The sequence below is a fragment of the Trichoplax adhaerens genome, genomic scaffold (assembly GCF_000150275.1).
Source record: "Trichoplax adhaerens TRIADscaffold_2 genomic scaffold, whole genome shotgun sequence".
Classification (NCBI taxonomy): Eukaryota; Metazoa; Placozoa; class Uniplacotomia; order Trichoplacea; family Trichoplacidae; genus Trichoplax; species Trichoplax adhaerens.
Window position 1 is genome coordinate 6,638,446 of NW_002060944.1, and position 12,077 is coordinate 6,650,522.

General features: G+C 32.8%; 1 protein-coding gene across 1 annotated transcript; it reads left to right on the top strand.

Moving 5' to 3' along the window:
• Positions 1-933: 933 nt before the first annotated feature.
• On the top strand, positions 934-9,141 carry TRIADDRAFT_53666 (uncharacterized protein; the record flags this gene model as incomplete). Its single annotated transcript, XM_002109499.1, has 17 exons — positions 934-998; positions 2,285-2,324; positions 3,165-3,225; positions 3,397-3,470; positions 6,617-6,684; positions 6,801-6,873; positions 7,043-7,161; positions 7,316-7,396; positions 7,495-7,607; positions 7,763-7,836; positions 7,941-8,015; positions 8,111-8,222; positions 8,347-8,423; positions 8,595-8,666; positions 8,749-8,821; positions 8,903-8,972; positions 9,069-9,141. 17 exons carry the CDS (start codon positions 934-936, stop codon positions 9,139-9,141), a joined length of 1,320 nt encoding a protein of 439 aa, XP_002109535.1.
• Positions 9,142-12,077: the final 2,936 nt, after the last annotated feature.

Here is a 12,077-nt window from a genome sequence, read left to right on the forward strand (position 1 = left end):
ATTAGAAAACTGCAATAGTCCGTAAGCTGTACGTCCGCCTGTCTGTAGGATTGGATGTAACTGTGTATAATGATGTCACCTCTGATCATTTTTTTGGCTACTGTATTACAGTAGACAGTAGGCATCCCTTTTGGCCACGTCCTGTTTAGCCATTATTTTTGCTAACTCTCCTAACTGAGTAATGGTATACTATCAAAAGTAATGTCACCAATGATCCTGGATCCATTGCAGCCTTCACTCGGCTACAGTCCTTTTAGTCAACCACAATACTTTACACTGTAAGTGCCAAGCTGCAGTACGGTACGGTACTGGTCCGTGCTGTACCGGTACGGTACCGGAAGGGGAGGCAACATGGCTGGTCAGCCTACTTTCCCCTCGTCCATTTTCCATACTCAAGCTGTCAAGTGGAAGCACTGTATGGACACTATAGTCTATCCAGGCCAAGCCTCGATGGCGGCGCTGACTAATGCCGCTTGCTGCTTTGCTCTTCTCTATATAAAGAAAGCGTGCTAATGGTTAGGAGAATATTGGAATAAATGATGTATATCCAGCGCAAACTACTGTAAGGTAGAAAGATTAGGATCGATTTTTCACTAGAGAAGAAGTAGGCGTTAGTGGAAAGCATCGAAGAAGGAGAAGGAGAAGGAGTAGGATAAGGCCGTAGGTAGATCGCCAGACCGATGTGGTAGAGACAACGACGATTGGGTTATCACTATCGATTTTGTTGTTGAGATCGATTTTAGCTTTGGGGGAAAATTGACTTGGATGGGATTACGCCTATGTTGCAGTGAACAGCTTAGCAAGATCTGGAGTAGCTTTCTTGTCGGCTGATTGGGATCGTATTCTACCATCGTTGGTGTTGCTTGTCTCATTTTCTCATCATTCTATTGGACTTGATCGTTTTTCCTCCATCATTCTGACTTCATTAGCGAGATGACGGAGACCGTAACCGTGGTAACTACAGCCGTCAACGGCGATTCGCAACGAGTTTTAGGCAAGTACTGCATAAACTTCATCAAGGAAAGAAATCAACAACCCTAATCAGCTTTTGATCATCATCCTAGACTAACTTACCTTTAGTCAACTTGTTCTAGCGGATGCTTACGATCATCAGTGATAGTAGAAGTAGTGGAAGAGTCATTTTGATAAAACAAGTTGGCCAAGTCTAGCAGTCTCATTCCATTCGTATTGCATTGGATCGTACTGTTAACAGTCTTCTTTTAATCAAGGTTGATTTCTCGTCTACAAATTGAATTAATGAAGTCGACTACCTTACTGTAGGTTAAACATGCCTTGATGACTGCCAAGGGGCGGTATGGATCAAGGAAAATAGCTTATCAAAAGTCCAACGATCTTTTTTTATTAGTTACTGGATTGTATTTGATCGTACTTTGTCTTCGTTTAATGAGGATTCATTTCTCGCCTACAAATTAAATTGAGTTAAGTAATAGACTAGCATGCCTTCGTAATCTGTTTAGACAGTGGCATAGGCATTCCTTGATGAGTGCCAAGAGTAGGAGAAGAGTTGTTTTTCTTCATCAAAATAAGTTGTCAAAGTCCAGCCATCTCATTCTATTTGTATTGGATTGCATTTTATCCTATTTTCGTCTTTCTTTCATGAACCTTGATTTCTCGTCCTATAAACTAAATGGATAACGTAGACATGCCTTACTCTAGGATAGGCATTCCATGATGAATGCCTATCCTAGCAATGATGGAGAAAACAAGTTGTTCAATATTGAACCTTCTTATTAGATTAGGATTTCATTGCATTTTGTCATCGTACTTTCGCCTTTGTTTGATTAGGATTGATAGCTCACCTATATGTTGAATTGAATTTATAAAGTAGCCGACTACAGTAACATAGACATTCCTTGATGAATGCCAAGGAGTCGTGGAACTGTGTGTATTGATGAAGAAAAAACAAGTTGTCAAAGTCCAACGAACTCATTCCATTCGTATTGGATTGCATTTTGTCGTACTTTCGCCTTCGTTTAATTCAGGTTGATTTCTCGTCTATAAATTACATTTATAAAGTAGTAGACGAATATGCCTTCGTAATCTGCTTTACAGTAGCATAGGTATTGCTTGATCAGTGCCAAAGAGTAGTGAAAGAGTTGTATTGATGAAGAAAAACAAGTTGTCAAAGTCCTACAATCTCATTCGATTAATAACATGACATTAAAGAGGCAATTTATAATACAGTTCTTTCGTCTTCGTTAAAGGTTAATTTCTCGACTATATAGTTGAATTTATAAAGTAATAGTAGACTAATATGCCTTAGTAAACGCGTTTTAGCTTATGGATATCACGATCACGGTCAGGTAGAGTGGAAGAATGGTATTGATAAAGAAAGAGACGTAGTCAAAATCTAGCCATTTCAAGCAAGTTAAAGAGGCATTGAGTTGTACTTTTGCCTCCGTGATTTCTTGCCTACAAATTGAATTTTTAAATTAGCAGATTAACATGCCTTAGTGAACTAGTCATAGCTAATATATGCAACGATCAATATCAACCGATCATTATTAGATTTGAAGAGTCATTTTGGAATACTTTTATCTTCACTTACGTTGATTTTTCGTCTCCTAATTGAAGTAATGAAGTAGTAGACTAGCTTAGCTTAGTTGACTTGCAATAATTGATCTATTCATATCATCAATACTTTAGAGAAGACTAGAAATAGTTATAGCTATTGATAGAAAAAAGGACGTTGTGAAGGTCTAGCAATCTCGTCTGGTTGTTATTGAATTGAGGAGACATTGAGTACTATATTCGTTCTCTACTTGGATTGAGTTCTCCTTTTATAAAATTGAATTGAAAATTGGAGTTAAAACGATATTAACAGTAACTCTCCAATCGTGATTATAAAGTGACTCTGGTACCTCGTAAATAGAAATACTAATGGACGATAATCGTTATGATGTTCATCGTTGGCAATTTATTATTATGGAGATCGATACTATATAGTAGAGGATAAATGTCTAGAGTCTAGTGATGGTTTTAATGTATCTGATATCAGCTACTTATTCAATTTGGTTATTCAAACACTTGTGTTAGTATTTTTTCTCTCATTTTTTGTACCCCTTTCGCTTAGTCATAACTTCAGTTATCTTCTCGTCAAGATTTCAGTCGATTCTTGAATAGTTTGTTTCCCCTTAATACAGATTTTCAATAGATGGGTCGTAAATCAGAATAGAAGGAGTGGTAAACTAGAAGTCAGGATAAGTTAGTCTACTGTCGAAATAGAAGAAGGATCATGTTGATTCTGAGGGAAAAAATGGCGTGCGTGTAGTTCAACTTAATTTCTTTGTCAATACTTGTTATTTAAAGCTGTTATCAATTCATTGTTCGATTTTATTTATATTATCATTATTTTCCTATTTATACAACATGTAGAATTAGATGACAAGGATAAGAGATTGTTAGAACATATTCACAAATTAAAGGCTAAATTAGAGAAAGAAATTCAGGTAAGATTCCATGATTATTTTCCCACTGTGTATTGACCGATTGATTTGCGTTATAGTCATATCAAAGTAGTTTTGATTTGGTCATTTTTACCGATTGGTGTAATCGCCTTTTTGTTTAAGATACTTGTGTACGATATTATATCCCTAATTTCGGATAGACTGTATTCACTACCATGGACTACTCAATCTACGTAGTGGTCTTATGTCGCAATTTATTATTACGTTGATTACAGTAGTGTATATTTAGTTTTCGTTGCTATTCGAAACAGCACTAGCTATCTTGATTGAAGATTGTTATCGTAAAGAAAGGCAACTATCTTAAGAATTTCATTGATTAATTTAGTAACACTATCGTACACATGGAATGCGTTAACACATGCATAAGTTACAGTATAACTTTGGAAATATGGGTTACAGACGTAATATTGTTTACTGCTACTTTATTGACTGTGAATCTTTATTAAAGTTATTATTGATCGTATTTATTATAGCATTACAGTCATCAAAGATACAACGGTAAAATTTCGATCTATTAAACAATTAACTAGCATCTACTTGGATGCATCAAGGATAAGTTAAATGGCCAGTTTAGATTCCAATAGGAATACAATCGTTTCTGTAATTTCAGTTGTATTGAAAGATGCAATAATTAGGGTAATCTACAGTAGGATATATTCGACTTAAAATGTCATCTATGCTCGCTTTCGAAGTTAATTTGTAATAGTATTAAGGAATTGACAAAATATTTTCAAAATATTATTTATCTGTATATTAGTTAAAAAGAGATTTAAATAGACATAATCAGCTATCTAGAACACTTAAACCATCATCTAAAAAATAGGTGTAATTCAATTTTATATACTGAATGTCACGGGAACTGGACAATTCTATTTGTTGGCAATATAGTTGCTACTTTAGCTGTTATGGAGTCGTGAAAAAAATACTTCTTTTATGCATGTTATTTGCTTAGGGCATAATCTCAGTTCGAGTTAAAATAAGGGGACCAAATTTTTATTCTATCTATGTATAGAAGAGAATAACATCCGTGTTCAAGATAGCTATTGAGATCATTGGTTAAAATACATAGCAAATCCTTGCTGCACAGTTTAATCGAGATTCGAAACCTGAATGCTCTAGAAGCATACCATTTTAAAACCATTTTAAAACCATTTTATAAATGCATGTCTTGAGTATGGCCATTTCTTAGATAGCTGTCTTCCTCTTCTTCTTCTATTGTCTATTCACAACCGAAAATAAAAGATTTTTTTTTTACGTTTAAATTCTTTTCATACTACAAGTATTGCTTTGAATGTTATTCTTTGCTAACAACAGCAATTTTACTATACAATCGTTAATGGCACTTTCAATGTCGTACTTGGAAGTGATTACAACATCATGCCTTCAAGTTTCAAAGTCCATTTCTCATTCGCTACCCTTGATAACATCGAACTAATTTACAAATCAGAAACTTTTTGAATTGACGTTAGTATGCTTGCAAGGCAATGGTAGAACCATGTTAGATGTTAATGAAACTGAAGTCAATTTAATTTTTCGCATGGATTCCAATGAAACTAGAATAGAAATACAGCCTTTTTTTTGGTACATAGCGGAAGTGATTCACTCTATAAGGAGTATGAAAAATTATTTACCATCATCAAAGCATGAAGGACTGTTTATTTATAGTCGTCTATAAATTGAATGTAGGAAACTTTAAAAAATGAGTGTAAAGAGAAAAAAATGGATAAGTTTGTTATATTCTACTTTAAATCCTTTTAACATGGTGCGATTAAATTAAATTATTCTATAAGGAGTATAAAAAATTATTTACCATCATCAAAGCATGGAGGACTATTTATTTGTAGTCACCTGCAAATTGAATACAGGAAACTTTAAAAAATGAGCGTAAAGAAAAAATAATGATTGGTTGTTATATTCTCCTTTAAATTTTTTAACATGGTGCGATTAAATTGAATTATTTACCTATAGAACTCCTATATCGCTTTATTGGCGTTGCTAATTAATGAAAATAGTAATATAGAATTGATATGATTTTACAAAGCTTCACTTGTTACGTCTTAACTAATGTTAATTAAGGTGTGTTGCACCTGTTTTACACATGATAAATTTAAATGTCCTCCAACAGCCAGCAGCAATCTAATTGCTGTAATCATGATAGCTATAGATGCTAAAAAATTAAAGTCTAACTTGGACGCAATAACATTTAACCCCTCTAAATCGTACTCATCATTCGATATAATATCATCTTTACAATGACAAGTGCATTAATCCAATAGTTTAGTTAATATTAAAAATAGGCGTCCATCACTAGAAAGGAATTAATTTAAGATTACACTTTTCAGATCGTCCTTTGAGTGTCGATCAATACCCATACGTTTAGGATTTTCTTTGCTTTTTTTCATACTTGTGAGCTTATCTTGGAGTATCGAACAGATCATGCACATTTTGAATTTATAACTTTTATTGTGCTTTACTGGTTTCCTTTATGACTGTATGGTTAGTACATTTATAGAATTCAATGTAGTAAATTAAAATAGATGAGATCCATTTATCGTACTAGTGTTGTACATATAGCGGTATTTAATTGAATGATATTTAATTAACGGAAATATGGATATTGAATGATACATGTGAGCAGTTATTAGCCTGCGTTCGATTTATCTTATACTTGTATAATTTCTTGTAAATTCTTTACTGAACCACTATTTTTTAGTACAAAAATTCAACATTAACCATTTTGTGTCATCACTTACAAGCAATGATAACCTGTGCATGAATAGAATTACTTCTAATGATATTTCTTAATCAATACTACTTACTCTGTATCTAGCGGTATTCTTTTCGCTATCTTCTACTGAATTGAACTAACCCATATAAAGTTTTAAAAAACGATTAAATTACGTGACCGATTCGTTTACACTAGTTATATCTGTTTGATATAGTTTATTAGAATTAGTTGTACTATTCCCTGATATTGGAATAAATTTTATTGAATAAGAATTTTCACATTTCTAAAATCAAGTTGACTGTGGCTCATTATTCATGGGTACCAAGGCTAATGACTACCCATTCTGGTATTTAGCTGTGCTTTATAAAGTTTGTCTATTATCTTTTCATTCAAAAAATAGGATCTTAAAAATGATATCTCCGAACTTACGAAAGATATGGAGGTATTGGAAGCTACTTTTACGGAAAGGTATGCCAAATATCATGCAGTATATGAGTCAATGTAGGAAAATTCAATTTATAGTGAATAACCTTACTATTATTAAGAATATTAACGGATTATCGAATTCGGTCACTCACCTACAGTGATAGTAAAAATAGTGCAAGAGCAAGTGAATTACACATTGGAAGGAAAAAATTTAATATGTCAGCACCGAAGGTAATCCCAACAAATTAGTTGGCCATGTTATAGAAATGTTATTTTGGCCAAGTTCTAGTGAATTAATTGTTATTGGGTGACTTTTTAAAAGTCAGAAAGATTTGATATCGTAATGGCTATATTAATACATAATAATTGATACTAATATGAAATCGGTATATACACGTAGGGTATCGATTATTTAGAATCTGTTGGATTATTAAATCATACCTGTCAAGATATTGCGCAGTTTTTAAGTAAAATGGAGGGCCTTAGTAAAATACAGATTGGAGAGTATTTGGGAGAGAAGTAAGTTACTATCGGTCATACTGTATATTGTAAATATTAACTTAACGGAATTACTCACAGCGATATAATTTCATTGTTTTATCTATATTATCTAGTTGTAAAGAATCTGTCATACTGACAGTAGTACATTATTATTATTATATTATTATTATAGCAAAGAATTCAACTTAAAAGTTCTGAATGAATTTGTTCGTATACATGTCTTTTCGAATTTGTCCTTGGTAGATGCATTAAGGTTAGTTAACATTTGTCAAGGGATTTATATGTGACAGTTTTATTGTACTGTTTGGTGAAGAAATTTCTGTTATCTTTAAATCTAACTACTTCTCGTAGGCAATTATTGGCTAGCTTTCGTCTACCTGGGGAAGCTCAAAAGATTGATAGAATGATGGAATGCTTCGCCCAGCATTATTGTACTAGTAATCCTGGCGTATTTACAAATTCTGGTAGGAACTATCAAAATTAAAATTTTAAAAATAGCCTCTTTTATGTATTATTGCCATATGTAATAAAAGTACTATATATAATAAAGCAAATTAAATCTATCAGTTACTCTGGTTGCTGTCGTAATTATTAATCTATCACCTTCAATCTCTTATAGACACTTGTTATGTAGTGTCCTTCTCACTAATTATGCTCAATACGACCTTGCATAATCCAAGTGTCAAAGAAAAGGTAGGGGACATTTTATGACGTTATTAATCTATACATTTATCATTTTCAACGCGTCCCGAGAGCTTTATTGTCAACATTTTATTAATTCCTGTTCACTGTACTAGACGACACTTGAGCAATTTATTTCTATGAATCGTGGTATCAATAACGGTGGCGATCTTCCCAGAGAGCTATTAGTCGTAAGTTTACGTTCTATTACTGTGATTAAAGAACCACTATTTAAAAACAGTTGGAATCTGTACAAGAATTTATTGTTTGGTTTCATTAAAATTAGACTTTGTTTGAAGATATTAAAAGTAAACCATTTAAAATACCAGAAGATGACGGAAGTGATTTAACTTATACGTTTTTTAACCCTGATCGAGAGGGTTGGCTTGTGAAAGAAGGTACTTTTACGTTCTGTCATTCATAAATAAATTTCTACTATTTTTTGTTCTTAAATAAAACTAATGTAAGCAATAAGTCTATTTTAATGGCATATATCTTTTCTACTGCTAACTATCTTTATAGGTGGTAATTATAAGTCATGGAGGCGTAGATGGTTTATTTTAACGGATAATTGCCTATATTATTTTCGAAATACAACGGTAAGGAGCCGCGCAAGTAATAAATATATTTCTGTAATACTAGATGTACTAGTAATCAAGCAAGTAGCTCCAGTATTGAATTAATTTAGACAATCGGTGATAATGATGAAAAAATTTTTCCCTACTTTGTATAATATTGATTGTATTATACGGATATCGTTTATATTTCAGGATAAAGAACCACGCGGTATTATACCTTTAGAGAATCTAAATGTTCGCGATTGTCCGGATTCTAAGCGCCCCGTAAGTAAATAAAATATTTATTTTCGTAAATTTACTACAATGTTCAATGTTATCCCATACTAAATTAATGTTATTATTTTAGTTCTGTTTTGAAATTTTTTCCTCGGGGGTTATTAAGGCTTGCAAAACTGATTCTGATGGTCGTGTTGTAGAGGGTATGTGATTCAACTGTTTCTAATACAGAATTTCCGTTGTTGACTATTTTCTTGACAGTCTATATCTTGATGATATTGTAGGTAATCATAGTGTTTATCGTATTGCTGCTTCGAATGTTACTGAAAAAGATGAGTGGATGAAATCTATTCAGTAAGTAACGAATAAAGCGCATAAATAATAAAACCAAAATGAAATAAGATTATACTAATAAGCACTAAAATAATCTTTTTTTCACTACTATATTAGAGCTAGTATTAGTAATGATCCATTTTATGAAAAATTGCGTGCTAGAAAAAAGAAGGCTTCTAATGCATCTTAAAGTCATGGCCTTGCTAACAATTTTAGTCATACGCTCTCAATAATTTGATTGTATCTTAAAAAAGTTTATTCTGTGGATGTAACAGTATCATCTGCATGCGTGTGATAATACTCTTACTTCAGCGTGTGCGTGATAGGAAAAAAATTGGCACATTTTCATGCTCGATTATATAGCAATTACTGTCAACCGTTAACCGCCTTATAGTTAATCACATAGAAAATAATCTTGTAGTTTTAATACTATTATATCTGATTGGTTCTATTTATAAGCTGTAAGTTTGACCATTCGTTGTCGATTTATCTATACAATTGTAGTTGATCGACTTGTGCTACTGGTTGTTTCTATAGTTATGTAAAATATTGCTATTATATTCCATAATTAATTGCCGTGGTCATATTAATTTTTCGTAATTTTGCAAATCCTGCTTTATACTTTACCCTTCAGAATTCGTTAATTATTGGATATTATTTGCTGCAACTATTGGCATCTTTACCAAATTTTTTTAAAATTTCGTTTCGTTTTGTATTTCACTTGGAACAGTATTTATCAGCAAATATTAACAAGGTAGTAATAGTAATTATGATAGATCAAGTCATGTTACTGTTGCTGAGTGTTGCTATAATTGATGGCAGCCATTACAAATTTATGAACAGATTTTTTCGATACTTATTGGTTAATAACTGGTCTCTAATTTGATTAATCCTATTGAAAAATTTCTATTACAACGGTTACATTTTTCTTGATTTCACTCTGAACGATTTAAATGAATTATGTAAACGGATATTGTAAATTTTGGTTTATTATTGTAATTATAGACTGTACAGTATTAGCGATACAGTTAATAGATGTAGCTTGAATATTTGAAATTTAATGAAACATTGTTCTTCGATTCTCCGATTTTATACTGAGATATTTTATCTGATGATAGTGCTAATAAATGAATGTTTTTATTTACACTAATATTATACTGTCTTAGCAATCTGTTATTAGCTGCAAGTAACAAATTTATTGAAATTTTCCTGAATAAAACGGTATCTTTTTGTTGATTTTAACACAATTATGGAATTGAAATGGGTATTAGGTTTTATAAGGTAATGAGAAATAATAAATAATAGCAACTTCGCATGTGTGAGGTGAAAAGGGATTCTTTTGGTAATAACATTTTTTAGCAATTTTCAAACAGTCATCTACAGTATACTGTACGAGTTGGAAGTAATGGACTTGGGTTAGTGTTGCGTATGTAAACAAAACATGTAATATTAGCAAAATATTTAATTTGAGATGTTGTAAAAATAAAAATTGGGAACTACAGTATCATTACCCGTAAATATATTGGTAAATATACTGTATACTTCATTTAAGCAGTTAAGCAGTAGATAGAAAGACGCAAGGCATACTGCTTTATAAAATGATAATTGCTTAAAAGGATATATTATGTATGATTTGCTGGTAAGGTCTGTAGTTCTATCGGCTTGGCCCTCTTTGGATGTTACAAAGGAATGGATTGATAGCTAATCTATGATTGCTTTATTGGATCGTAGATCGCGATAAAGTTGATCGGTAACATAGCACTGGCGTCACGATAGCATGGATGATTTTAAATTTCGCGGTGGCATTTTTTTGTTAATTAAGGAACTGCGCTCCTCTTTACTGTTCTATTAAAAATGCATGGAGTACTAAATCTACGCATTTAGGTATGCTGCACTAGTATTTCTTGTTGCTAATTCATTGCCGCAGTCCGCAACCGATGTTGGATTTGGTGATGGTATTTTTACGGAATTGTACACCTGTCTACAGCCTAAGTAAAAAATGCTGATGAATCAATGATCCATGCAGGGCTGCTTTAAAATCCCTTACCCAGAAAACGTTATTTGCATGGAATACTAAATCTATACGTCCAATTCGTTATACTGTACTGTGGTAGTGTCGACTATCGACTGTTGGTCATTAAGTCAATACACTGTTAACAGTGCGTGACTAATTTTCGATTTGGTGATGGTATTTTTCTTTTTTGGATTAGAAGATTCGTACTCCTCGTTCTTGCCTTGTGTAAAAGATTCTATACGTTCAATTCGTTATACTATACTGTGGTAGTATCGACTATCGACTGTTGGTCATGAATTAAGTTAAATACACTGTTAACAGTGCGTGACTAATTTTCGATTTGGTGATGGTCTTTTTCTTTTTTGGATTAGAAGATTCGTTCTCCTCGTTATTGCCTTGTGTAAAAGATTCTATGTACTTACACCATAGGTCTGTCATTAATAATAAGATTACAAGCAATGTTAACTTGTCTTGAAAAGACTGATTGCCTCTTGCGATAGCAATTGCAGTTCTGCATACCTGTGTAAAACAGATGTCGAAAATTGAATTGGCAATTTACGTTATAGTCTACAGCCTTGACATAATTTCAACGACATCTTTTTAACACATTTTTCGATGTCAATATCTCATATTGTACATGCACAAGCGATTGCCATTACACTAAACGATTCGCCTGTACCATCGCCACATCTCCCATACTTTGGGATAGTTATAGCTTAGCGATATCATGAATTAAGACGGTAAACTCAGGATTAAATATAGTTCTACCTTCAGCAGACAATACTAGCAAAACGTTGCAATAGTGTTCTTGTTGCATGGTAACGCACCGAGCTCTAGGCAACTGCATAACACGTTAGGCATAATAATGGACTGTCATGTTGTGCTATTAGCATAAAATTCCTCTTGACTTATGATAATTAATTAACCTTAATATTATTCACGACTTTGACCTCCATTTTACTGTCAACATCATACTAATTGGCATTTTATAGCTTATGACCTCACTTGGTCTATTTGTTTATACAGTGTTAGCGTTCGCGTTAGGCTTAGGGTGTATAGTACTGATCGCGTACGTATAAATTCTCCAGGTAGAGATCAATACTTGCTGATAG